General features: G+C 37.4%; 2 protein-coding genes across 3 annotated transcripts in view; one reads left to right on the top strand and one right to left on the bottom strand.

The window, feature by feature from the left end:
- Positions 1 to 21,664, top strand: part of ACTL6A (actin like 6A) — a 29,969-nt gene extending 8,305 nt beyond the window's left edge. For both annotated transcript variants that reach the window (XM_046003443.1, XM_046003444.1), the window contains exons 2-14: positions 508 to 584; positions 748 to 922; positions 3,410 to 3,510; positions 4,496 to 4,593; positions 10,532 to 10,626; positions 10,927 to 11,033; positions 11,128 to 11,217; positions 12,545 to 12,606; positions 12,891 to 13,005; positions 13,373 to 13,453; positions 16,225 to 16,320; positions 18,895 to 18,981; positions 20,949 to 21,664. In XM_046003443.1, coding sequence (XP_045859399.1) covers positions 508 to 584; positions 748 to 922; positions 3,410 to 3,510; positions 4,496 to 4,593; positions 10,532 to 10,626; positions 10,927 to 11,033; positions 11,128 to 11,217; positions 12,545 to 12,606; positions 12,891 to 13,005; positions 13,373 to 13,453; positions 16,225 to 16,320; positions 18,895 to 18,981; positions 20,949 to 21,029 — 1,265 coding nt within the window. In that variant the 3' untranslated portion in view covers positions 21,030 to 21,664. The remainder of the gene's footprint in view (positions 1 to 507; positions 585 to 747; positions 923 to 3,409; positions 3,511 to 4,495; positions 4,594 to 10,531; positions 10,627 to 10,926; positions 11,034 to 11,127; positions 11,218 to 12,544; positions 12,607 to 12,890; positions 13,006 to 13,372; positions 13,454 to 16,224; positions 16,321 to 18,894; positions 18,982 to 20,948) is intronic.
- Positions 21,665 to 21,798: 134 nt separating this feature from the next.
- The window catches only part of MRPL47 (mitochondrial ribosomal protein L47), a 28,018-nt gene continuing 23,326 nt past the window's right edge, over positions 21,799 to 26,490 (bottom strand). The window contains exons 6-7 of the mRNA XM_046003445.1: positions 25,049 to 25,144; positions 21,799 to 22,006 (exon numbers count right to left, since the gene is read on the bottom strand). Of these exons, the coding sequence (XP_045859401.1) occupies positions 21,883 to 22,006; positions 25,049 to 25,144 (220 nt within the window). The 3' untranslated portion in view covers positions 21,799 to 21,882. The remainder of the gene's footprint in view (positions 22,007 to 25,048; positions 25,145 to 26,490) is intronic.

Genomic DNA, 26,490 nt, shown 5'->3' with positions numbered 1-26,490 from the left:
ATTAGCCTGGTTCCATCCCCTCAGGGTTAGCCATGGCTCACTGCATCCCTCAACTGAAGTCACAGCTCCTTATCAGGTAGCCCTCCAAACACAACTCTTCTCTGGGTTCTGATAACAGTTCTTTTCATGTTTCTTCAGTTCTAAGGGTGGTATTATTAGTGCTAGGGTACCATACTATCCTTTTGGTTTTCCTGTATTATCCCTACATCTTTGTAAATAGCCCTTTTGAGAAGTAAGGCCTTGCAAATTACCCAATTTTAGTGTACTGTCTCATTGCTGATTGAACCTATACTGATACAATTATGACTTGTTATATTTTAACTAAATGAATCTTTTTTTAAGATGTATTTAAAACCAGGTTCAAGCTAGTAATAATATGAATGTAATACCTGCTTTAATTTGTAATAGAGGTTTCATGTACTTTCTCATTTTAAGCACATTAAGTGCTCTTAATTTTCATATGATACCTGTAGGTTGTTAATGTTAATTATCCTTTCATCTTTTCAGATGAAGTTGGAGCTCTTGTTTTTGATATTGGATCCTACACTGTGAGAGCTGGTTATGCTGGTGAAGACTGTCCCAAAGTAAGTGTAGTGTTAGTTAATTGGCTATGAAAACGCCATTTATGTAGAATTAAATTCATGCAGAAATTCTGACTCAATTACAGTAAAAGACTTTAGTTGGAAAAAAATGACTACTTGATAAAAGCAGGTAAAACTTGTATTATCATGTTCTTGACTCTTCCAGGTGGATTTCCCCACAGCTATTGGTATGGTGGTAGAAAGAGATGATGGAAGCACACTGATGGAAATCGACGGCGATAAAGGCAAACAGGGCGGCCCCACCTATTATATAGATACTAATGCCCTGCGTGTTCCCAGGGAGAATACGGAGGCCATTTCACCACTAAAAAATGGGATGGGTACGATGTTTGCTTCTGTGGATTTTATTTATAGAATATACACGCTGTGTTTTAGACATAAAACTTGTAAGTTGACTATCAGGTATTTTATTATTTTTATTCCACAAACTGATGTTCGAGGCACTAAGAATACAAAGAGGCATCGAACATGTTCCTCTTCTTAAGAGACTTGTAGGGTAGATAGATATAAGTATACAATAAATATACAAATATTTGTATGTTTGTATAGTTATGTTTGATAAGCAGTGGGATTAGAGAGGAGGGGTATTTAACTCTGTTATTGGGGGTCAGTGATGATTTTCATAAAGGAGGTAACTTTTGTATTGGATCTTAATCAATAAATAAAGATTAGCCTGACTGGAAGGCTGGCATATGTAAAGAGGTGGGGCTGTGGAAGAAGCCTGCCTGTTTAGAAAGATCATCAATTAAGTATAGCTGTAACAGTGGATGTGTTAGGACCAATTGCAGGAAAGGTGAGCATGGAGCAGTAATAATAAGGCTTGTAAACCATGCCAAGGGTGTATTAAGCTGGCAACTCTGAAAGGTAACCCCAAAGGAGTTTAAACAGAGGTGTGAAATATTCATATTTGCCAGCTGGAGAGATTCTAAAAGCAGTATGTAGGCTAGATTGGAAGGTGTTAATAGAAACAGGAGGATCAGGTAGGGAGGTGAGAATTCAGATGAAAAGTGAAGAGGGTTGAAATTTTATCACTGGTGGAGATTCTGAGGTGGCTTTGAGAGATATCAAAGAGATGAAAAGAGAAGAGTTGAAAAAGTTTCTTCAATTTTTGAATAGGGTGATTGGGTGCCATTCATTGAAGTAGGATAGAATGGGAAGGAGCAAGTTTTACGGTCTTAACAGACAAGTATATAACATGAGATCACTTTTAGGTTCAGTTATTCACAAGAAGGACTCACAGGACTCAGCATATAGTTGTACTCATGACTAAGATTTATAACACTGAAAGGATACAAAGCAAAATAGATAGGAAAAAAGGACATCAAGTGAAGTCCAGAGGAGACCAGTGCAGACTTCTCAGTCTTCTCACAGTGGAGTCAGGCAGGATGTACTTAATTCCTCTAGTGACGAGATGTAGCATGTGTGTTGTCTACGAGAGGAGCTCATTGGAGACGATTTTTACTGTGGTGGTCACATAGGGACCCTGTGCCTTGCATGTACAAAAGTCCAAGGTTCCCAGAGGGAAAGAAGGTGTTCAGCATAAACCACATTATACAAACAGTTTAGGCACAGTGAACTACTCTTATTATTTAGGGGAAATTTTCTATCAGTGTAGGGAACTGGTTGTCAGTCAAGTTCCCAGATACCAGCTGGGGGTCAGCCTTGCAAACAGGTGTTTTTCTGTACAGTGTGTAAATGAGTTTGTTACTGTGTTCAAAGTGTTTGAATATAGGTGCTGTTAGAGCAAGTGGGTGAGGAAAATTTTAAGACATGGAGTTGCATTATATTAGCCAGAAAGAATGTGAAATTTGAAACATGGGTTGAGGATGGGGTTCCTTGTCAGAGTTTGTTCTGTATTTAACAGAAGAGAAGAAAAGGTGCCCCTGAAGGAGGAATAGTTAGGGATGTAGGAGAATTAGTATTCAGCAGAAGGCCAAGGGAAGAACAAGTTCTGGAAGCTGGAAGTGATTAATTCTCGTTGTTCTCAGCTGTGACATTGAGATTTACACTAAGAAGGGAAGAGAAAAGTTAGAGTGACTAACAAAGTTCATTGACCAAAACAAACAAAATCCTCCTACACCTGTGGGAGTATGTTGTACAAGTCATGACATTCTTCTTTGGACAGTGGCAAAACAAGTTTTTAAACTGTAGAGCTGTCAGTAGTGTCAGAGAATGTTAAAAGAGGTCAAGCGATAGTACAGATGGGAAGTTTCCTCTGGATTTGTCCGTTAGAAGGTCATTAGTGACTTATGCAAGTAGTTTTGATGGAACGTTTAGGTGAAAGCCAAATTAAGGCATATTATATTCCCTGAGGGGTTTTTTTTTTTGTATCTTTTAATGTTTTTTCAAGTAATTGTAAGCTTTTTGAATATCAGATCTAGATCATACCATTCTTTTGTATGTTCTCTTACCATTTAAATTGCCTACTATGCCTCTAGTAAGTACTAGTACTTACTAGGTAAGTACTTACTGAATAATATTTTTTGGGTATTATAGGCCTATTAGATACACTAATTACATTTGGGACAGATCTACAGATTGTGATACTGTGGAAGCTGAAGGAAACAAAAAGAGTTTTCATATTCATAGAAAACAAAGATTATGTCTATATAAATACTGTATTATGGTTCTAATTTTAGTATATGAACTGCCAAAGTGAGCACTAAAGTACTATATTATGAAGTAAATCTATGAAGTAAGTAGGTTCTATCTATTGTTAATGCTAAACTGTAGAAACAGTCTCTTAAAAGATTCTGTATTCATCTTCAACTAAGCATTGTTTTCAGGATGTTAATCTTATATTGTAGTTGAAGACTGGGATAGTTTCCAGGCTATTTTGGATCATACCTACAAAATGCATGTTAAATCAGAAGCCAGCCTGCATCCTGTTCTCATGTCAGAAGCACCGGTAAGACAGATGTTGTTTTCTGAGTTTCTGTAGTTGTTGTTTTTTAAACTCATTTGAAGAATGTTTTCTTTTTCTTTAAAGAGGCATAGAAGTTCATATTTTGAATTTTTAAAATTAGGGAAAGGGGGATTAATTTTTATATACTATTATAATTTTTATTATTTCAGTAAGTAAAATATTCAAAAAACAAAACAAAGCACCCTTAATGGGGTTTGGTTCCCCACCTCCCCACCAGGGATTTTTGTTGTTGTTGTTTTTATTGTGCTGTGTTAATCACCGTACAGTACATCATTAGTTTTTGATGTAGTGTTCTATGATTCATTGTTTGCGTATAATACCCAGTGCTCCATGCAATCTGTGCCCTCCTTATTTTCCAGGGATTTATTTAACATTTGATTTCCTTGGGCTGCTTCCCTTTGAGTTTATGAATTACCCCTGTGCCCTAGGAGCAGGGTGTATCTGCTTGTATACTCTGCACTCCAAGTGAGAAGTCCAGTGTGGAACTAGGGCTGGAAATTATGAGACTGAAGTCTCTTGTGAAATAAATTAGTACAGAGTCCATAGAGTCCAGCAGGCTAGAGTAACAAGCATAAATTATCAACATTTTTTACTGTTTTTAACCTAGTTTCGTTTAGGAGTACCAGCTCTAAGTAGGAAAATTTGGTGGTTTAAAATTACTAGATTCACTTTTGAGATTTAATAATAACTTTATAAGAATCATGATTTTCTTGTACTTTGAAAAGTCTGTATAGCCTGTAGAATTCATAGAAACATTTATTAAATGATAAATTTTAATTTATTGTTACTAAATTTATTTACAAACAAAAAGTATATATTTTTATGAAGATTATTTTCTGTGGTACTCTATTCTATTTTTAATATTTACATCTTTGTTAATACAGTGCTATACTGAATCTTGAAATAAATCAACTTTTTAGTTTTTAAACAGTAAATAACTTGCATTTCTTTTTCCCCTCTTCTCAAGTGGAATACTAGAGCAAAGAGAGAGAAACTGACAGAGTTAATGTTTGAACACTACAATATCCCTGCATTCTTCCTTTGCAAAACTGCAGTTTTGACAGCGTATCCTTTAAAGAGTAATACTCAGCTTTTCTTTCAAAGTAAATGTGGTGCCATTAAAAAGAATGCCCCGAGCAGGAAAACATAAGCCAGTTCTTGCTTGTTCAAAAGTTTGGTTTTTTTCCCCTCTCTCCTTAATTTTTGGCTTTCTTTTAGTATTTCTTATTGGAATAGATATTTCAGAAGTTACTAGAGGAAAGTAAGAAAGAAATGCTCAAATCCTACTTGTTATCAAGGTTTTTAAAACATTTATTTTTAGAAGGGGAATGTGAATAGAGGGTAGTGTCTAAGCCAGTTGGATTAAACAAGTTCAAAGATTGCTATTTTCTTTCTCTTCTCCCATTACCGTAGAAAAGTGGAAATTAGCTATAAGTTCTCTTAAGATTTAATCATCAATTTAAAAAAAAAATCACCAAATATTTATTGTAGACATATTAAGGGACAGACTAGGAAATATTATGTCCTTATCTCAAAGAATTTGTAATGTAATATTCTTGTTAAAAAGTAAGTAATAGATTTATATAGTACTTTAAGGGATGCCTGGGTGGCTCAGTTGGTAAAGTGTCTGCCTTCAGCTTGGGTCATGATGGCAGGGTCCTGGGATCGAGGCCCTGGGTAGGTTCCTTGCTCAGCAGCTCCCTGAGCTGCCTGCCGCTCCCCCTCTTTGTGCACATGTGCTCTCGCTCTCTTACAAATAAATAAAATCTTAAAAAAAAAAAAAAGTAGTACTTCAAAATAACTGGCAAAAGTCATGAAGAAGTACATATTAATTTGAATTTTTTGTATAATGTGGAAATTCATCAGAGGAAAATAATAGCCTGACAAATCTTTATGAAGAGATTTGAAGGGGTTCCTGGGTGGCTCAGTCAGTTAAGCATCTGCCTTCAGCTCAGGTCCTGACCTCAGGGTCCTGGAATTGAGCCTTAAGTCAAGCTTCCTGCTCTGTGGGGAGTCTGCCTGCTGCTCTGCCTGCTTGTGCTCCCTCTCCCTCTCTGTCAAATAAATAAATAAAAATCTTAAAAAAAAAAAAAGCTTTATAAAGAAAATAGAATTTATTTGTATGATGTAGGGGAAGGAGCCCTGTATTTAGAGTTTAAGTTGACATGCTTACAGACTGTGTGATTTTGAATTAAGTACTTAAAACCTAGCTTTACTTTTTACTCACTTATGCTGTATACCTCCCTGGATTGCTGTAATATTCAAGTAAATTTTACATATATATGAGAATCACAGTGGTAATCTAACATGGTCTGTAGTGGTGTGTTTTGGAGATGATTTTAGCAAAAGTGTGGAGGTAGGAAGTCTAAGTGTTCTTTCCAGTGACTTAGTTTATAGTCGAATTTCTGTTAGACTTCAGAAGGAGTTGTGGAAATAGGTTTGGGTCAAACTGTACAGACCTTGCCTGTCAGATTTAAAAAATTTGAACTTTAGACTCTAGTATACCATTGCAGGTTTTTGAGTAGAACATAGAGAATGCTAGCTAGCACTGTGTGCATTATCTCACTTAATACTCATAATAACCCTCTCAGGAACGTGGCCGAAGTAAGCAAACTAGTTTAAGTCCACAGTTTAAAAGTGACCTTACTGAATTTGAGCTTAGGTCTGTTTGGCTGCTTCCTTACAAGGAGTATGTAAACAGAATCGGGCATAGTTCTATTTTTTAACCTTTTATTATGGAAAATTTTTAATACAGAAGAATATAGAATGTTGTATTGAACCTCCATGTGCCTATCATACAGTTCAATTTTCAAAACATAGCTAACTTGTAGTAGTTAAAACCCTTCCCTTCCTCTCGCACTATGATTTTGAAGTAAGTCCCAGATATGATATAATTTTATCCATAGAAACTTTAGCATGTGTCTCTAAAAGATTTTACCATGTGTCTCAAGACAAAAAAAGGAAATAATCACAACTTTTTAAAAAAAACAGTGTAGTGTAGGGGCACCTGGGTGGCTCAGTGGGTTAAAACCTACTCTGCCTTTGGCTCAGGTCATGAGCTCAGGGTCCTGAGATCGAGCCCCGCATCGGGCTCTCTGCTCAGCAGGGAGCCTGCTTCCCACCCCCCCCCACCCCCGCCTGCTTCTCTGCCTACTTGTGTTCTCTCTCTCTCTCAAATAAATAAACAAAATCTTTAAAAAACAAAACAGCGTAGTGTATATAAGTCAGGACCCGAACAAGGTCATACATTGTATTTCTTTGGTATATCTCTTAGGTCTCTTTTAATCTGTAGGTTCTACTCCCCTGACCCTTTTTTCCCCTTGTAATTTGTCTGTTAAGGAAGTAGATTGTCATGTAGAATTTCCTACATTTCTGGATTTAGATGATTGGTGTCCTTTTACTATATTCTTCCAGCCCAGTGGATCTCAACCTTTTACATCCAGAGCTTTTACTTAGTGGTGGATTGTATTTGGTAGTGTTTACCATATTGGAAATTAAAATAGAAACCAAAAAAATTAGATTTCTTAGTCTAAGTAAATTAATAATAAGTCATAATATAAAATATTTTAATGAAAATCAAGTAATTTCTAAAACCAAAAAAATTATGAGAAGAGTGGAATTATTTTACATTTTTTCAAATCTCTTTAACATCAGGCTTAATAACAGATGTTGGATTCTCATATCTGTCTTTTGCGTTCAGTCTGTTCTGTATCATACATGACGTGGTCCCTGGAAAAGTCGCATATACACTCATGAGAGAATGACAGTGAAAAGGGCAAATAACATCTTAGTATTATTCTAAAAATTGTTTTGACCTCAAAGATTATGTATGGCTTTAGGACTCCTTTACACTTTAAAGAATTATTGAGGACTGTAAAGATTTTGTTTATGTGGGTTGTATGTCAGGATTACTGTGAGAAATTAAAACTAAGAATTGTTCTGGGGCTCCTAGGTGGCTCAGTGGGTTAAAGCTTCTGCCTTCTGCTCAGGTCATGATCCCAGGGTCCTGGGATCAAGCCCCCCCCCCCCCCCCCCAAATTGCAATCAGGCTCTCAGCTCAGCGGGGAGTCTGCTCCCTCCCCTCCCCATTTGTGATCTCTGTCTGTCAAATAAATAAATAAAAATCTTTAAAAAAAAGGTGTTAGATTTAAAAAAAAAAAAAGAAAAAGAAAAAAACTAAGAATTGTTCTGTTTTTTTAAAACATTTTTATTTGTGAGAGAGAGCATATGTGTGAGGTTGGGGAGTGGCTGGGGGAGTGGGAGAAGCAGATTCCCAGCTAAGCTCTGAGCCTGATGTGTGTGGGGCTCTATCTTATGACCCCCAGATCCTGACCTTAGCAAGAATCAAGAGTCAGATGCTCAACTGACTGGGCCACCCAGGCACCCCAACTGAGAATTGTTTTAGCATTTATTTATTAACTTAAAAATGACCAAAAAAGACCCATTTAGGTTAACATAAATAACATTTTTATGAAAAAATATATTTTCCAAAATAAAAATATTAGAAGGGTAGCATTATTTTATCTGATATAATTGATAACTGGATTCTCATATCTGCCAACCTCAGGCTCTGTCCTCTTGACACCTCAAGCTAGTGAAGAGGGCCTTCTGTTCAAGCTGCAGACTGTTGGAGAATGCAGTTAGCTAAAAATGTAGGAAAATCACAGAGCTCCTAGTGCTGCTCTTTGAAGAGTGGATTACTCTCTGTTCTCTCTGTTTTTGTTGGGCCCCCTGAAGTTCTGCCCCTGAAGAGTTTAGCAGTCAGTCAGAGATGTGGGTACGTTTTATACTCTGATTTTGGGTTTGATCCCTTCTGTAGTTCTCTGACTTCTAGGGTTTCTACCTTACCCGTTTAACTTTTCTTCCAGCCCTGTGCTCCTTTCTCTTTTCATTCAAGGTGGTAAAGTTGCAGTTTTCCACCACTGCTTTCCCAATTGTAGCTATGGAGCTGGGGAGGACTTTCAGGCAAGGAAGCTACAAACTTCAACTTCTTACCCCTTCCAGTTGCAGTTTTATGAGAATAAATTTTGGCTGAATTTTGACTGCATTTAAACACTTTCCAGTATCTTAAAATGGTCATCTAAGATAATTTGTCCAGATTTTGTTATTTATAGGAAGATCCATGTACCTTTATGCCACTTTTTAGTTTGGTATTACTGCATCTGTTGCTATCTACTAACAGAGCATCAAATTAATGTTTGTGTATATAGTTGACCAGAGGTCAATAGAGTACCAGTATTAGCAAAGATAACTCACCAACCTGTATTTCTGGCCACTGATTCTTAATGATTCTTATCATTCTTAGGCATGCTTTGGTTTTCTGCCCTTGGCCCTTCATTTCTCTTGACATGCTCTTTCTGGTTTAAATTATCCATTTCCTTGGCTTCCGATACCAGTTCTGCACTAACAAATTCCAAATACGTATTTGTTTTGTATCCCAGATCTTTCTTGTGAGCCCCAGGCCCACATCCACCTGCCATACTAGAACTTTTTGTATTAATTATCTGTTGAAGCACTTTAAATTATGTCCAAAACTGAATTAATCTTCTCTCCCCTCAAATTTATTCCTTCTCTTTATATCCTCTTACTCCCAGTTGCCCAGAGTGGAAATCTTTCTCTCTCTTTTTTTAAAAGATTTTTAAAATCTATTTATTTATTTATTTATTTATTTGTCGAGAGAGAACACAAACACGGGGAGCTGCAGGCAGAGCAGACAGAGGGAGAAGCAGGCTTACCCCCTGAGCAAGGACCCAGATGTGGGACTCCATCCCTGGTTGCTGGGATCATGATTGGAGCCAAAAACATCTGCTTAACCAACTGAGCCACCCAGGCATCCCAAACTCTTTCTCTCTAACCCCTCAAATTTAGTCATCAAGACCTGTGTTTTTTCTTCCCCACGACCTCTCAGATCCATTGATTTCTCTCTCTCCACTGCCACTGCTTTTGGTGCAAGCTATTTCTGGGATTACTGCAACCCTTCCTCTTACCTTGCCCATTCTTCTCACTGCCCCTCTAATAATCTTTAATTGCCAGGCTGCTTTAAACCAGAATCATCTTCCACATTCTGGCAGGCTCTGCTGAACTACTTTGCACTTCCCTGGCCTCACCGTAGCCTCTTGCCGCCTGCCTTTTCCACATGTTCCTGTATCTTCCCTGTGTTTTCCTTGCTAGCTTACATTTGGATTTCCCCAGGGTTGGTTAGGTGGTCTCTCCATTATACCCTCAGTGCAACCCAAGCTGTTCTTTTCACAGCATTACTGATCTCTACTAAACAGGATATTCAGGGCAGAGTCCGTTTCGGAGCACCTTCTTGTGCCTTCTGGGCTTGGGAATGCCAGGGCCAGACTAACTATGGTAACTTATTCAGTACGAGACTTAACACTAGGCACATAATAGGTGCTCAGTAAATATTTGATGACCAAGTGAATGGCCCTGCTCCTACGTGTTGGTGTATAAGGTTGACATGACACAGGTCCTCTGCAGCACAGAGCTGTGGAAGATGGGATCTGCCAATATTTGTTGGCTGTTGAATCCACCTGGAATAGCTTTCCCATTGAGTTGTGGGAACTGCCACTCAGCTGCCACACTGCTTCAATGGTTTTTCTTTAACCTGTGTGGAGAACAGTTTTAGTTCCTAGCTCAAATGCCAAAGCCTCCTACTGTTTTACTGAATTTCTGTAGATTTTTTAAAATATAAGTCCTTTCATCTGTCTCCAGAGACTTTGAATGGTTGTGTTAATTTTGACCAGTTCAGTAGATGTCTCTCTGGGATTAAGGTTTCCCTGACTTCCTCTCACTGTCATTTTGGAAGTCCTGCCTAATGTCATTTCTCTTTAAGCCAGATATTTGACACCAGTTTTCATCCATTAACTTTAACACATTTTAAGCCATAATATACATGTTTAAGAATGCCTTAATAAAACTTTCCCTTTACAATAAACATTTACAGTTAAACATGTTTTAGGAGCCTTGATATTTTCTTTTCCTTAATGCTTTAAACTAGATTTGCTAATGGTCGGTCTACTGGGCTTATTTTGGACAGTGGAGCCACTCATACCACTGCAATTCCAGTTCACGATGGCTATGTTCTTCAGCAGGGTAAGTGGATTTAATGTGGGTATGCTGAGATGATGTTAGCTGTCATGAAAACGTGGATAACAGAGCAGTGAGTTGGACTATCAGGTCATATCAGTGTCCAAATAATGTCTCTTTGTTAAGAGTTTTAAAAATATCTTTATAATATGTATTTAAAACTGATGCATGGCTTCATTCATGCTTAGAGGGTTGGTTCGGTTAATTCTACTTGAAAAAATTATTCATATATAAATACACAGAAGAATTTGTCCCAAGGAGCTTGGATTTACTACTGTCTTAGCCTTGTTTAATCTGTTTTCATAGGCATTGTGAAATCCCCGCTTGCTGGAGACTTCATTACTATGCAATGCAGAGAACTCTTCCAAGAAATGAATATAGAACTGATTCCTCCGTATATGATTGCATCAAAAGTAAGGGATGCTTGAATTTTCTCTTTGGAATTTATCTCTAACTCCCTACCTCCTATGTTGTGAATGAACTCTAGCGCATGTTCTTGGTACTCAGGAAGCTGTTCGTGAAGGATCTCCAGCAAACTGGAAAAGAAAAGAGAAGTTGCCACAGGTTACAAGGTCTTGGCACAATTACATGTGTAATGTAAGTACCCTTATTCTCTTTTTAAAACTATTGTAGGCTGTAAGTTGTTAATGGAATAGTTTTTGAGCAGTTTGTATATATTAAATATTTAGAAAAATATTTTATATATTTTTAAGATTTTATTTGAGAGAGAGCATGAGTGGGAGGAGGGGCAGAGGGAGAGGGAGAAGCAGGCTCCCTGATGAGTGCAGGACCCAGTGAGGGGCTCACTCCCAGGACCCTGGGATCATGACCTGAGCCGAAGTTGGATGCTTAACTGACTGAACCACCCAGGCACCCTGAGCACTTTATAGTTTTAATGGTACTTTACAAACAAAAATAATAGCTTATTTTGAGAGGGAAGGGGTGCTTTTCATATTTGTCAAACAAATTATCTCAACAAACTACTATATTCGTTTGGATTACATTAAGACCTGGAAGGAACTTTGGTTTTGGAGTAAATACAAATATTATGCTATTCTGTACCTTTTTTGTCTAAGATAATTTTTTTAGTCTATAGGGAACTGTTAGTGTGGCTCAGTAATATTCTCTTATTTAACATCAGTCAGCCATATTAAAAAAATGTTTCAGTATTCTAGTAAGGAGCCAGTAAGATTCTCTTTACCAAAAATCCCTCTCTGAACATATAACTTAAAGGAAGAGAGGTTAGTAAAACCTCTTACACCACAGATGTATATTCATTTCAACATAAAAGGATATGAAAGTAATAATTTACTATGCCAGGGATGTCTTCTGATACTTTTTGTACCTAACAATAAAGATTTTTGTGGGTGTTCTGTAGAAGGGAAAATTGTGGAGACGATTAACCATTTTGCGTAGATATTAGATTTTTCCTTAGCAGCCTAGGGTTGTATGTATTTTGTAGCAAAATTTTTAAATGTTTTACACTATGTGCGGTCATTAGAAATTATATAAGATGCCACATATGTGCACGTGTGTACTTATTCAGATAACGAAATCTTGCTTCTAAGTCTAGGCTTATTTTTAAGGAAAAACCAGTGTTCTGAAACCAGTTTTGTTATGCAGAACAGGTTCCTAATTGTTTTTATTTCATCATTTTTCCATAATTATTATTTTATTTAAAAAAAATTATTGTTAATTTAAATGTGGTATAATATAGTTTCTAATGCAAATGTTTAGAATTGGGTTTTTTGATACTCCTGAGTCTTTGCTGGATAGACTTATACCCCTGAAATGACTTTGCTATCCAGGAACATGGTCCGGTTTCATTAAGAAAAGTATTTTAAATACAGTATTACAAAAGTATAGATTGCAGAGACAAATCTCCATAACCTTGTTTCTTAAAAACTTTTTTTTTAATCCATAGTGTGTTATCCAGGACTTTCAAGCTTCAGTGCTTCAAGTATCAGATTCAACTTACGATGAACAGTATGTTTCCTTATCTACAAGATTTATAATAGCTCATTAAAACCTTCATATTAATCTTCTAAACACTGAATACTTTATAAATGAGGAAAGAAATTGATTTGTTTAGTTAAAGAATTGCAGAATTTACATAACTGGTCTAAAGGTTAAAAGTTATGTTAAGAAACACTGACTAACTTTATAAAAGAAAGATACTCTCTGCTTTCTTACAAGTTGATAATTTCTTGTTTATAATTTTGGGCAGGAATTTTTTTTCTTTTGTTTAATGTTGTTTACTATGTTTTCAGAGTAGCTGCACAGATGCCAACTGTTCATTATGAATTCCCCAATGGGTACAATTGTGACTTTGGAGCAGAACGGTTAAAGATTCCTGAAGGATTATTTGACCCTTCCAATGTAAAGGTATGAAAGCTTTTTTCATAAGTAGCTTGGCTTGTCCCATATACATGAAGATCTTGTTTAATTATAAAACCTAAATAAAGGGACGCCTGGGTGGCTCAGTGGGTTAAGCCGCTGCCGTCGGCTCAGGTCATGATCTCAGGGTCCTGGGATCGAGTCCCACATCGGGCTCTCTGCTCGGCGGCGAGCCTGCTTCCCTCTCTCTCTCTCTGCCTGCCTCTCTGTCTACTTGTGGTCTCTCTCTGTCAAATAAATAAATAAATAAAATCTTTAAAAAAAAAATAATAAAACCTAAATAAGACTGATTAGATATTTTTGGTTGCATTGTTTGAAGTTCTTCTGTTGACTACTCATTTTTGTTTTGTTATAGGGCTTATCAGGAAATACAATGTTGGGAGTCAGTCACGTTGTCACTACAAGTGTTGGAATGTGTGATATTGATATCAGACCAGTAAGTGTCAGCCTTCTGCTTACGGTATAAAAGTATTTTTAGGGTAAGGAAGTACCCCCTAGTTCAGTATTTAAGTTGTCAACATTGGCCATTGACTTTGAAACCCATTTTAGAATATGTAAAATTGTGAAATACTAGAAAAGGAAAAATGCAAAACTCTAGAGCTGTGGTGTCCAGTGTGGAAGCTACCAGCCACATGTAACAATTTAAAATAAGTAAAAATTGGGGCGCCTGGGTGGCTCATTGGTTAAAGCCGCTGCCTTTGGCTCAGGTCATGATCTCAGGGTCCTGGGATCGAGTCCCGCATCGGGCTCTCTGCTCAGCGGCAAGCCTGCTTCCCTCTCTCTCTGCCTGCCTCTCTGCCTACTTGTGATCTCTCTCTGTCAAATAAGTAAATAAAAAATCTTAAAATAAAAAAAATAAAATAAAATAAAATAAGTAAAAATTTAAAATTCCGTTTTTTAGTTGCACTGACCACATTGTAAATATAGCTAATGGCTACTGTTTGATAGTGCAGATAGGGAATGTTTCTGTCATCACTGAAAGTTCTTTTGTTCTACCAACTGGGCCAGCCAGGTGCCCCTTAAAAGTTCTTTTGGACATTGCTCCTCTAGAGATTTCCTAAAATATGACAAACCAAAATATATATTATTGGTGATTTTTCTTACATAATTTTGCTACTTTTATTTTTCAGGAAGGTATGGGTTTAAATTATGTAACTTTTACATGGGGTTTAGTTTAGAATGAGCCTTTATATTTTTTGTGCTTTGCCAAGTTTTTTTTTTAATTAATTTATTTTTTTCAGCGTAACAGTATTCATTGTTTTTGCACAACACCCAGTACTCCATGCAATACGTGCCCTCCCTATTACCCACCACCTGGTTCCCCCAACCTCCCACCCCCGCCCCTTCAAAACCCTCAGGTTGTTTTTCAGAGTCCATAGTCTCTTATGGTTTGCCTCCCCTTTTGCCAAGTTTTAAATAATAACTACATATTATATACATACTAATTATGAGATTGATTATATTTTATTTAAACCCTAGATCAGGAGTGTCTGGGTGGCTCAGTCAGTTGCATGGCTGCCTTCAGTTTAGCAGGGAGTCTGCTGCTCCTTCTGCCTCTGCCCCACCCCCTGCTCATGCTCGCTTATGTGCTCTCCCTCTCAAATAAATAAATAAAATCTTAAAAAAAACAAAACAAAACAAAACACAAAACCCCTAGATTCAGTTTATAGCCTACATACTGCCTTAAAAATTGTTTGAGTTAACTCATTTGCTTAGAGCATAATGCTGATAGCTAGGGATGTATAAAAAACATGTTCAAAACAGACTTTTGGGTGGCTATGAAAAATAATATTTTTCATATTCAAATAATATTTCAGCTAGCCATGTAGCAGGCATTTGCTGCTTCTAGGACAAAAGTAATGTAAGTATGGAATTTTTTAGCACAAACTCAAGGCCACTTTAGGAGAAGGCAATTGAGTTGAATTATACTTACTATAAGAGTGTGATAACTTTTTGTTTTTAGTGAGATACCTCCCTTAGTTAATGTTGATTACAGAGGGCATAATTCTTCTATATTCCGTTTTCTCTTTTTAAAGTTAGATGATTCAGATATTTGGAATAAATTTTTAAAATAGGAACTTAGCCACTAAAAAAGCATATAGGCTGACATATATGTAAACTAATGGAATTCAAATAAAAACTTCAAAAAAAGGTAGGCTGACATTAGCTTTCTGATACATACAGGCAAATTAGAGGTAAGTATACTCCATGTAAGTAGGGACTTATTTTTATTTGGGGGAGGAATCAGCATTTTGATTTTGAAAAAGTTCCCCATGTGGTTCTAATGCATATCCCTGCAAGAGAAAGGTAGCAGTCGTTTTGGCCAGGGATATTATGATTATGCATTGTCCGTCATAATCATTAAATAATCTTTATTGTCTAATTTTAAATACTGTAACTTCTAGCTGAAGCATTCTAAAATGAAGGTATAAAATAAACCTCTAAATACTGGCAGTTTTCTGCCAAAAAATTATGTTTGGGTTTTAGTTTTAGGATAATTGCTTGAAGTTAGTGGTTCTTAAACTTTAAATGCACATTAAATCATCTGGATCTTTTTTCTTTTTCTTTTTTTTTTTTCAGAGGGAGGGGGAGCACACCGGTAGGAGCAGGGGCAGAGGGAGAAAATCTTTGAGCAGACTTCCCACTGATTGCAGAGCCCCCAATGCAGGATTTGATCCCATAAGCCATGAGGTCATGACAGGAGCCAAAACTAAGTTGGACACTCAACTGACTTAGCCACCCAGGCGCCCCCAAAATCATCTGGAGTTTTAAGCAAACTAACAAAACCTTTGCCTGTGCCCCATCCCCATATTTTTATTTAATTGCCTCTGGCATTGTGTTTTATAAATTCCCTAAATGAACTGAATGTGCAGTGAGGATTGAGAACCACTGGATTAAGGTACTAGGTGTATATAGAAGTAAAATTTGAAAAGAAAGGGAAAATTGTAGAGGATGATGTAGTTTTCGTTGTAGCTGTATTTAAAACTGTTGAAGAAGGGCATCTGGGTGGCTCATTCAGTTAAGCATCTGCCTTAGCTCAGGTCGTGATCCCAAGGTCCTGGGATTGAGCCCCATGTTGGGCTCTCTGCTCAGCGGGGAGCCTGCTTCTTCCTCTCCCTCTGTGCTCTCTCTCTTAAATAAAATAAATAAAATCTTTAAAAAAAACTGTTGGAAACATTTGGAACTAATTTATTTTTTTTATCCTAGGGTCTCTATGGAAGTGTTATAGTGGCAGGAGGAAACACGCTAATACAGAGCTTTACTGACAGGTTGAATAGGGAGCTCTCTCAGAAAACTCCACCAGTAAGTTTTGTTTCTTCTTTAGTGGTATTTTTCAGTCATGTGTGTCCTCATCACTGCTGTAATCTTACAGAGGTTTTTCAGTAGTACATTGATATTTTTGTGTGTGCCTAATACAGTATTACCTAAAAAAGGTTAATAACCCTCGTTAATGAAATTTTCATAGGTGACATCTTTTCATAGATGACTCTTGTACTTGAATCTTTTATTCATTGATTCCATATTTAAGTGTCTATAGTCTGCTAGGCACTAGGGATATAAACTATAGTTCCTACCCTCTAAGGGCCCAGTCTGCTAGCAGGAGTAGACATGCATAAAGACTGTAACATGCTAAGTGGTTTTAGTAGGTCATGAACCAGGCACTCCGGGGAACACTGTAGAGCAGGCACTTAATAAGTCCCTTATGAATAAACTGAATGGAGTTCATCTGGTTGGTAATTTATGGAAGGATGTCTAGGTTGAGGGAGTGTGATGTGCAGACTATTGAAGGGAAGATGGCATATTCCAGTATTTCAACATAGTTAGCTTAGTCTGTGCAGAAGTGGGAAGAGTGATGTGGCTGGGAAGATGGATGGTATATTAATTTCCGTGGGCTGCCATAACAAAGTACCACAAACTAAACTTGGTGGCTTACCACAACAGGAATTTATTCTCTCTTCTGGAATCTCAAAGTCTGAAATCAACATATCAGCAGGCCCTGCTCTCTCTGAAATGTACAGATGAGAATTCTTTTCCTTCTTCTTAGCATCTGATGGTTTGCCAGGAATCCTTCGGGGATTACTGGTTGCAACTCCAGCACTTCAGTCTGTCTCCATTGTCCATAGAGCAATCCTCTCTTATGGGTCTGTTCTCTTCATTATAAAAACTCTTCTCCTGTTGGATTAAGGGCCCACTCTGTTCTAGTATGACCTTATCTTAATTTACATCCTAATTACACTTGCAAAGAACCTATTTCTAAATTAGGTAACATTCACAGGCACCAGGGGTTAGAATTCTACTTTGACATCTCTCTTTGGGGGGACACAATTCCACCCACACAGATAGGTACCAGGTCTTGTTGCTGATTAAGTAGTGAATTTCTGGGATAAAATTTGGCAGAGGACTACAGAGCTCCAGTGTTTGTTTTAAAAAGATCACCGGGTATGCTGTGACAAGTTTAAAAAGGATTTTAAAAGGATTAGAAGAACATAGTTTGGGGAGAAGGTCTGGTACACATCGATAACAGAGTAGTAGTCCTAATTTTAGATTTTAAAACTTTCTCAAGTAGCTTTTGTATGTTATTCTGTACTAGTTATTTCATGAAAAGAAACTTAAGGGTTACATGGGCCCTAATTGTATCTATAGAATTTGTATATTTGGTAATCTTGTTTGTTTCTCATATAAAGAAACATTTTACTTAACGGCACATTTTTAGAATTGTTATTTAATTTGTTATATTGTTATTTAAATATTGATACAGGCATAGGATTGACACCTGACTTGTATTTACTACATTCTTGAAGATACCGTCTGATCTGGAAAAGACCTTAACTATAGTACTAATCATTAGATGTTATAGGAAGTCCCAGAATAATGAATATGTAGACCTGGGCTCTCCAAGGTCTGGTCAAGAGCAGTTAGGTATTATCCTTGTCATTTAGGAGGCAATTAAAAATCAATGCAACAACAGGAAAAAAAAAATCATTGCAATAAATATCAACCAGTTCCTCACTGGTTGATCCATGTTCATCCCTCCTACTCCCAGCACCCACCCCCTTCTGTAGTACATACTCTACTCCCAAAACATACACACTTATTCATGGTGAGAAAGACTCAAGCTGTGTGTTCATATAAAATAATAGGGAAGTATCAACAGTTTGACAACTATTCCCAGAAACAAAGTCCTAGGTAGGGGAAAACTCTCGATATAGGGAGACAGGGACGATACTGAGCCATAAACTGTGTTTATTAGTGTTTATTAAGAGTTCAAAATAAACACTAATTTGGGAGGAAATCAATATGAATCAAAAACTTAGCCTGAATGCTCGCTTTGGCAGCACATATACTGAAAATTTTACTTGAAATCTGATGTCTGCATTTTGGTTTGGAAGTTGGGGGTGGGGTGTGGAGTTACCTTAGGTAGGAGGGACAGTGTGAAGGCCTAAAAAAGTAGTAGCAAGCAAGTTGAGGAGGAGTATAGAAAGGGTGGTAGCAGATTGGGATGATAATTAGATTTGGTGTTGGAAGAAATGAAATTTATGAAGCACTTAGCGCATAGTACCTGATTTGTAGGTAAGTATTTAATATGTGTTTGCTATTCAAGAATATAAATTGTGAATGCTATACTTTTTATATGCAGTTTCCTAGGTTTATATAACTTATTATTAAATACTATACATTAAAAGCCACAGTAAGAGTAGTTTAGTCAAAGTACTTTATATAGTAATTCAGCCCATGCATACTATTAGCCTAGATGTTGCAAAATAATCATGTATAATTGATGTTTTAAAGAGTCATTAGGCAGTCATCAAAACTGAATTTTCTGAGTTGAGTCATCTGTTTTGATTATACTAATATTTATTTTCCCCTCTGTTTTAGAGTATGCGGTTGAAATTGATTGCAAATAATACAACAGTAGAACGGAGGTTTAGTTCATGGATTGGTGGCTCGATTCTAGCATCTTTGGTTAGTAATTAAACTACTTTGAAAAATAGTCTTATTGAATGATTTAACTTAAATGTACCAGTGAATATAGTAAATTTAGTAAAAAGACTAAAAATAATTCTAGTGCATCCTTTATCTTTGTATTTTATAACTATCAAATGAATGAGTAGAGGACCTAATAATACCAGTTTCACATGTTCTAATTTAACAAAATGCTTCAGTGCCTTATCAGTGGCTATTTGTCAGCTAATTTCAATTTCCCTTCTCAGACAAAGGTGGAAATTTACTAACTTATGCCTCTTCTCATACCCCCACTGGCACTGGTCAAGACTTCTCTGTAGCACTTAAAATTAAATCATCACCTCTTGGTGAGGTGGAGGAAATAAGGAGTTGGCTCTTGGGGCAGATGTGAAGTCATGGTGCTGGGTTTTGCTTAGACAGGTGATTACTTTGAATCAAGAGAAAAAGTCCTTGTACTTTCTGCAACCCTAGACTCAGAATTCCCCCTTCATCTCAGAGCACTCAAAGTAAATGTCATGGGGCGCCTGGGTGGCTCAGTGGGTTAAAGCCTCTGCCTTTGGCTCAGGTCATGATGCCAGGGTCCTGGGATCGAGTCCCGCATCAGGCTCTCTGCTCAGCCAGGAGCCTGCTTTCTCCTCTCTCTCTGCCTACTTGTGATTTCTCTCTGTCAAATAAATAAATAAAATCTTAAAAAAAAAAAAATGTCATGAAGTACTTATACTGACATTTTTAAGATAGTGTCTACTTATGTATTTGTTCTATTCACAGTCTTTTAATAGATCTTAGATTGGGGCGCCTGGGTGGCTCAGTCATTAAGCTTTTGCCTTCGGCCCAGGTCATGATCCTGGAGTCCTGGGATTGAGCTCCGCATTGGGCTCTCTGCTCAGTGGGAAGCCTGCTTCTCCCTCTCAAACTCCTCCTGCTGTATTCCCTCTCTTGCTGTGTCTCAGTAAAAAATTTAAAAAAAAAAAAAATCTTAGATCAAAATGGAATACTATGTATGAATCCACTTGAATAGAGTCAGTCTTAAGGAATGAATTTGTCCTACTAACATGTTTTTTTACTAATGTAGCATAGGCTTCCTCCTTGGGTCATTTTCCTCCTTTCCTCCTCCTGTAGTGCCTGTGTACTATCATGTGTGTACTTGCAAAACTTTATCCTATTCCTGATGGATGAGCACTTTCAAGATCTAAATGCTGCCATTAGTCAAGTGCTAGGATAGCTCTTCAATTCTGTACTGGGATCAAGGCTTCAACAACAGTTTCTCTTGTTGTCATAGGTTGGCAGCAAGCCATCATAGCTAAACCTCCAGTCTTCCTGTCATAGCCATTTTCTAAAGCCTCATGACAAGTGTGAATAGGAAGACAATATTCATTCTAAATAGTGTCTTTGGGTGTTCTGGAGGAGGGCTGTAATAGGGGAGTAATGGAAGACTACTTGGGGGAGGGGCTTAGAGGTTCTTTAAAGATTAATAGTTGTGAAAAGATATTTTAAAAGTATCTTCTAGGGGCGCCTGGGTGGCTCGGTGGGTTGAGCCGCTGCCTTCGGCTCAGGTCATGGTCTCAGGTCCTGGGATCGAGTCCCGCATCGGGCTCTCTGCTCGGCAGGGAGCCTGCTTCCCTCTCTCTCTCTGCCTGCCTCTCTATCTACCTGTGATCTCTCTCTGTCAAATAAATAAATAAAATCTTTAAAAAAAAAAAAAAAAAAAAAAAAAAAAAAGTATCTTCTAGAGGCTCCTGGAAGCATCTGCCTTTGGCTCAGGTCATGATCCCAGGGTCCTGGGATAGAGTCCCATGTCAGGCTCCCTGCTCAGCAGGAAGCCTACTACTTCTCCTCACACTCCCCCTGCTTGTGTTCCCTCTCTCACTGTGTCTCTCTCTGTCAAATAAATAAATACAATCTTTTTTTTTTTAAAAAGTATTTTCTAAAAAAAGGCACAATGTATAACTTTTCTTTCCATTTTACAGGGTACTTTTCAACAGATGTGGATTTCCAAACAAGAATATGAAGAAGGAGGGAAACAATGTGTAGAAAGGAAATGCCCTTGAAAAGAGTTCCCAGAGCTCTACCTTCCTGTTGTCACCTTAAGTTTCATAGCTTTAGTATACTCAGGAAAAGAATGACCATCTTTTGTAGAATGTTTATACATTTTTGCATATTTCAATTTCCACTTAAATTTTTTAAGGCTTTAACTGGCTCTATAAATTAAGATAAGTTTGTGCTTTCCTTGAAATGCACTTATTCTTATTACAAGCATTTTATAATTTTGTATAAATGTCTATTTTCTCTAAATATTTTGCTTTCAGTAAAATGCTTTCCAACTGTTTAGTATGTTAATTACCAGTGATTAGTAGAATTGGTTTTTATTGACTAGTAAAACTTATTGCCTATGCTTTTTACCTTAGGCTTGCAAAGTTAAATAAAAATTATTAGCCATTCCAGAAATACTTTTTGGGATTATTGTTATGACAACTACTGTAAGGACTAAATGTATTTGTCATGATTCTGAGTGAAAGTACTCTTCATTAACAGTAATATTCATACCCCCTTCATATGCTATTAACATAACAGTAAAAATGTTACCTGAATTCCAAAATGACCTTGCCTTTGCTATAGCAGTTGACATTACTTGCCCACCTTAAGGGACAGGTGATGTTAATTAAACTCTGCTTAGATGTCAGAATTTATAAAGTGGGTATCTGAACTTTATACCTGATTTTTAAAAAAGTTTTGGCAGAAGCATGACCACTTCCAGATTTAGCATGCCCTGTTAACCCTTAAAAGAGCTGACATTTATTTGATTAAAAACACAATTTCTTTGTAAAATTACATAATACACATTTATTTTTGTATATAGACTTATCAAAGGAAAACAAAATGCCAACTTAAGAATTCAGACATTTAGACAAGACTTGATTTCTGGGCTTCAGAAAGATGTGGAAACTTTTTCTGAAGAAATTTTTCTTTCTTTTTCTCTAAGCTTTTCTTCCTTGCTTCAATCCGGGCTTGTTTCTCAAGTCTCAATCTAGAATATAAAAGCATAACAACAATTTATATAAAACTACTCCCCTGTTACTCAATACTATCAAGGAATGTCCTAATCAGTTACTTAAAAGCCTCAATCATGCCAGCCTCCACCTTAGGTATGTCATATAGACTATTAAACTTGAATAATCACTGTAAACTGACACAAGTCAGAGATAAACTTGAAATCAAAACCATCTGTTACCCTACAGCAATTCTTCTATTTCCTATCTGAAAAGAATGAACAGATCTTGTGAGCCTGTAACAGACTGGACTACCTTTTATAGTTTATTTTAAAAGCACTAGTTTTATTGAACAGATTTTTGTACCCTGAGATCTATCATAAGACTTCTAGGAATTCCCTGATTCCAAATAGCACTTAGTCTACCATATTATTTTCCCTACAATGGAGAGAATAAAACTTATATGAGGAGATGATACTTGGGTGCTAGTTAGACTCACCACTCTCTCTGTGAATTTGTGGATACCCATCAGCATCCTGGAGCATGAAGCATTTGTGCCTCAGCTAAATTGTGCTCTCTAGGGTCACTTATGAATCAAAATTGCAAATGATAAATACATGGATGCCAACCCTTTACTGTACTTAAGCTGATATTTTCCAGGATATTTTATTGATCAGTAGGTATAAGGTTATATGAAATATAACAGGAATTAAGAGATACATAGTGAATAACTTAATATGCCAGTGCTGTGGGAGAGGTCATAGAAATTTGAGATAAAGGGGCGCCTGGGTGGCTCAGTGGGTTAAAGCCGCTGCCTTCAGCTCAGGTCATGATCTCAGGGTCCTGGGATCGAGCCCCGCATCGGGCTCTCTGCTCAGCGGGGAGCCTGCTTCCTCCTCTCTCTCTACCTGCCTCTCTGCCTACTTGTGATCTCTCTCTCTGTCAAATAAATAAATAAAATCTTTAAAAAAAAAAAAAAAGAAATTTGAGATAAAAATTCTATCTGGGTGACGAACAAAATAGGAATAGATGTTTAAAATTATAAGGTATTTTGCAAATTCAGTATAAAGACTAAGCAAAGCTGAAACCAGATTACCCATTCTATTCATCAGTCTTTGCTCCAACTAAATTTTAGCTGTTAAAGAAAAAATCAAGGGCGCCTGGGTGGCTCAGTGGGTTAAGCCTCTGCCTTCGGCTCAGGTCATGATCCCAGGGCCCTGGGATTGGGCCCCCGCGTCAGGCTCTCTGCTCAGCGGGGAGCCTGCTTTCCCTTCTCTCTCTGCCTGCCTCTGCCTACTTACGATTTCTGTCAAGTAAATAAATAAAATCTTAAAAAAAAAAAATCAATAAACATAGGAAAGAATAAAGGTTTGCTATTCTTAAGAACAGAACGATTATGCTTCATGCTCTGAAGGTAAGGCTAAAAAAGGCTCAAAAACAATAATCAGAACATGTATAAAGCCTGTAAGAGTGACACTGGATTCATAAATTCTCATATGTCATTTTAGAAGTCAATTATAGCTTCACCTTATATGACTAAGGGACAAAAGAACCAAATGGCACATTAGGTTTGGAGAAGCTATGGAGGAAAAAAAAACAGTGCAGTTGAATTTCTTCAGTTGCTCAGCATCTGAACTGGGCCTTAAAATGTGAATGGTGGAGAGATTTCAGACCTGTAGATAAAGAAGCAACAAAAGGAAAATAAGCAAGACTGTTCAGGAAATAAGGAGAAGGGTCTGACTTTTATGAAGGATATGCAGGAACACTAAGTTGTGGAAACACTGGGTGGGAAGGAATTGGATTTGTTCTGCAGACATGAAGCTCCTGCAGATTTCTGAACAGCACTGGTGTGATAAAAGGTTTGAGGAAAATGAGCCAGGAAGCTGTATTTGAATGGACTGGAGTGAGGAAGAGGGTCAATAATTTAATTTGATGAAGGGGGAATGCACTAGGGTAGAGATGGAGTACAAAGGATTCTGGAGACCTTCTGCAGGAAGAATTAAATCAAGGATTGACTGCATCTAGAGCACTGATGATGAAAAAGACAAGTGCTGCTTAATGCTGATGCAGAATGGATGTTCTATATAAAAGGGTTCTGGACCTAATTCCACTGGTGATGGTCCCCCCAACAGCACCCTCTTACCAAGCAATTCTCAGACACCAGCAGAATGTCTGAGACTTCAACTTACTTCTGACACTACCTACATGGAAATTGCATCAGAGGCCATCATCTGTGCTCAAGAACCTGCTACAGACTGGAAGTTCCCACAACTTCCTCCTTGAACTTCAGATGCCAGTTCTTATCTGTACTTCTGACAGGCTGTAACCCTCCTTAGGTTTGATTAATTTGCTGGAGTCGCCCACAGAATTCAGGAAACCCCTTTACTCATTAGATTACTGACTTACTATAAAAGGATATAAACTCAGGAGCAACGAGACAGAAGAGGTACACGGGGCAAAGAGTGGGGTGTCCCATTCTCCTCCAGTCTCCAGGTGCTGCTCACAAACGGGGAAGCTCCCTGAACCCTGTCCTCTTAAGTTTTTATGTAGGATTCATTACATAGGCACAAGCTGATTAAAATCACTGGCCGCTGGCAACTGATTCACCACCAGCTCCTTTCCCCTCTCCAGAAATCAGGGAGTAGGACTGAAAGTTTCAACCATCTATTCAAAGTTGGTTCCTACAGCAACCAGTCCCCATCATTGGGGACTCTAAAAGTTACACCATTAACATAACAAAAGACACCCCCACCCCTTTTCATGCAATAACATGAACTCGTAAGTTATGCAGTTGAAGTATTTGGACCTTCTTTTCACAATACAAAGGGATTTAACCATGTACTTACATACAGATTGATGAATAGAAAGGCAATACAAATTTTTGAAAGGATACACACTAGAATGTCAACAGAAGCTATTGCTGGATGGTAAGATTATGGATGACTTTAATTTCATCTTTTCTACCTGATTCTTCTATTTTTTTCTTCTATTTTTTTTCCCCCACAGTGTGCATATATTACTTCTGTAAAAGTTTAACTTGTGTCCTCTAAAGATTCATTATTAAAGGTATTTGTGCTCACCTGACAAAACGTTCCACATAGGGCATTGCAAAGAATCGTTTCCTATTGTATCTTTTATTTAGGTACCAAGGTATAGGCCACTGCTTGAATTTGTGCCTGCCAAGAAAACAAAAAGATACTGCCTTAACAGAAAATATTTAATATATTTTTCACTTTTTATGAACGGTTTTAGCCATCTTTGAGCTAAATATGTTTTCAATAAAATGAGATGTAACTGGCTTTTAAAAGATTTTACAGGGCACCTGCGTGGCTCAGTTGGTTAAACATCCGACTCCTTATTTCACCTCAGATCATGATCTGAGGGTCATAAAATTAAACCCTGCACTGGGTTCCATGCTCAGCCCAGAGCCTGCTTAGGATTCTCTTTCCCTCTGCTGCTCCCCCCTGCAATATTAATATAATTAATATGTCACGTGTTCTTTTTTTTTTTTTTTTAAAGATTTTATCTATTTATTTGACAGAGATCACAAGTAGGCAGAGAGACAGGCAGAGAGAGAGAGGGGGAAGCAGGCTCCCTGTGGAGCAAAGAGCCCGATGTGGGGCTCAATCCCAGAACCCTGGGATCATGACCTGAGCCGAAGGCAGAGGCTTAACCCACTGAGCCACCCAGGCGCCCTGCCACATGTTCTTTTTGACAGGAAAAAAACCTTAGATGAAATGTTTTTAAGAAGGAGCTCTGCAGTTAAAAGGCTATCTTAAATATTTTAACATGCAATAGAAAATTAGGGAAAAGGCACAGGAATTATAATGTTTGCGTTAATAAGTTACATCAGAAAGGTGATATAATTGCTTTGTTCACTACTTTGTTTAGCTCTGGAAAAGATGAAAAGCAAAATTTTTAAAAAATCTGGAGATGAGCACTCATTTAGATCCTAACATCAACAGAGATTCTCTCCCTCACCCTTTCCTAATTGATCTCAACTGGATTAATCCAAATAATATTAGTAAAAAATAAAGTTTCTAGTTTTGGTAATTTCTCTTTCCTGTATTGGATTACACAGTTAGACATACCACTATTCCCCTACATTTGGCTCCAAGCAGCCTCATTACTGCAAACTCCTTTAAAAGATCCTGTCTACTGAGTAAGCAGTATTATGTGGTTTAATTTTAAGAGTACAGGGAAAGTCTCCAACCACACACAATGCCTTCTTCATTTTGTTGACTGATGTTTAAAATTCTACTAAGTATGCTTCCTTTTAGCAGCTCAGTCCAAATGTCAATAAAGCCCTGGGACAGACAGACTACACTGGGTCGTCTTCTCAATTATTTATACAGTTTGAATGTTTATTATAATATCCTTTCCCAAGGTCTGACATAACTTTGGCAACTAGAGGGACAAAAGGTGGAAAGATGTAATGAAAAAGTTAAACTGTTTCATAATTTGGACTAGGGCTTATCCTGATGGCAATGTGAGCAAACACTGAAATGGTTTCATGTGAAAT

Source organism: Meles meles, chromosome 4 (genome assembly GCF_922984935.1).
Source record: "Meles meles chromosome 4, mMelMel3.1 paternal haplotype, whole genome shotgun sequence".
NCBI classification, from domain to species: Eukaryota; Metazoa; Chordata; class Mammalia; order Carnivora; family Mustelidae; genus Meles; species Meles meles.
The sequence above is the reverse complement of the archived record's forward strand: the minus strand, read 5'-3'. Positions and strand labels throughout refer to the sequence as shown.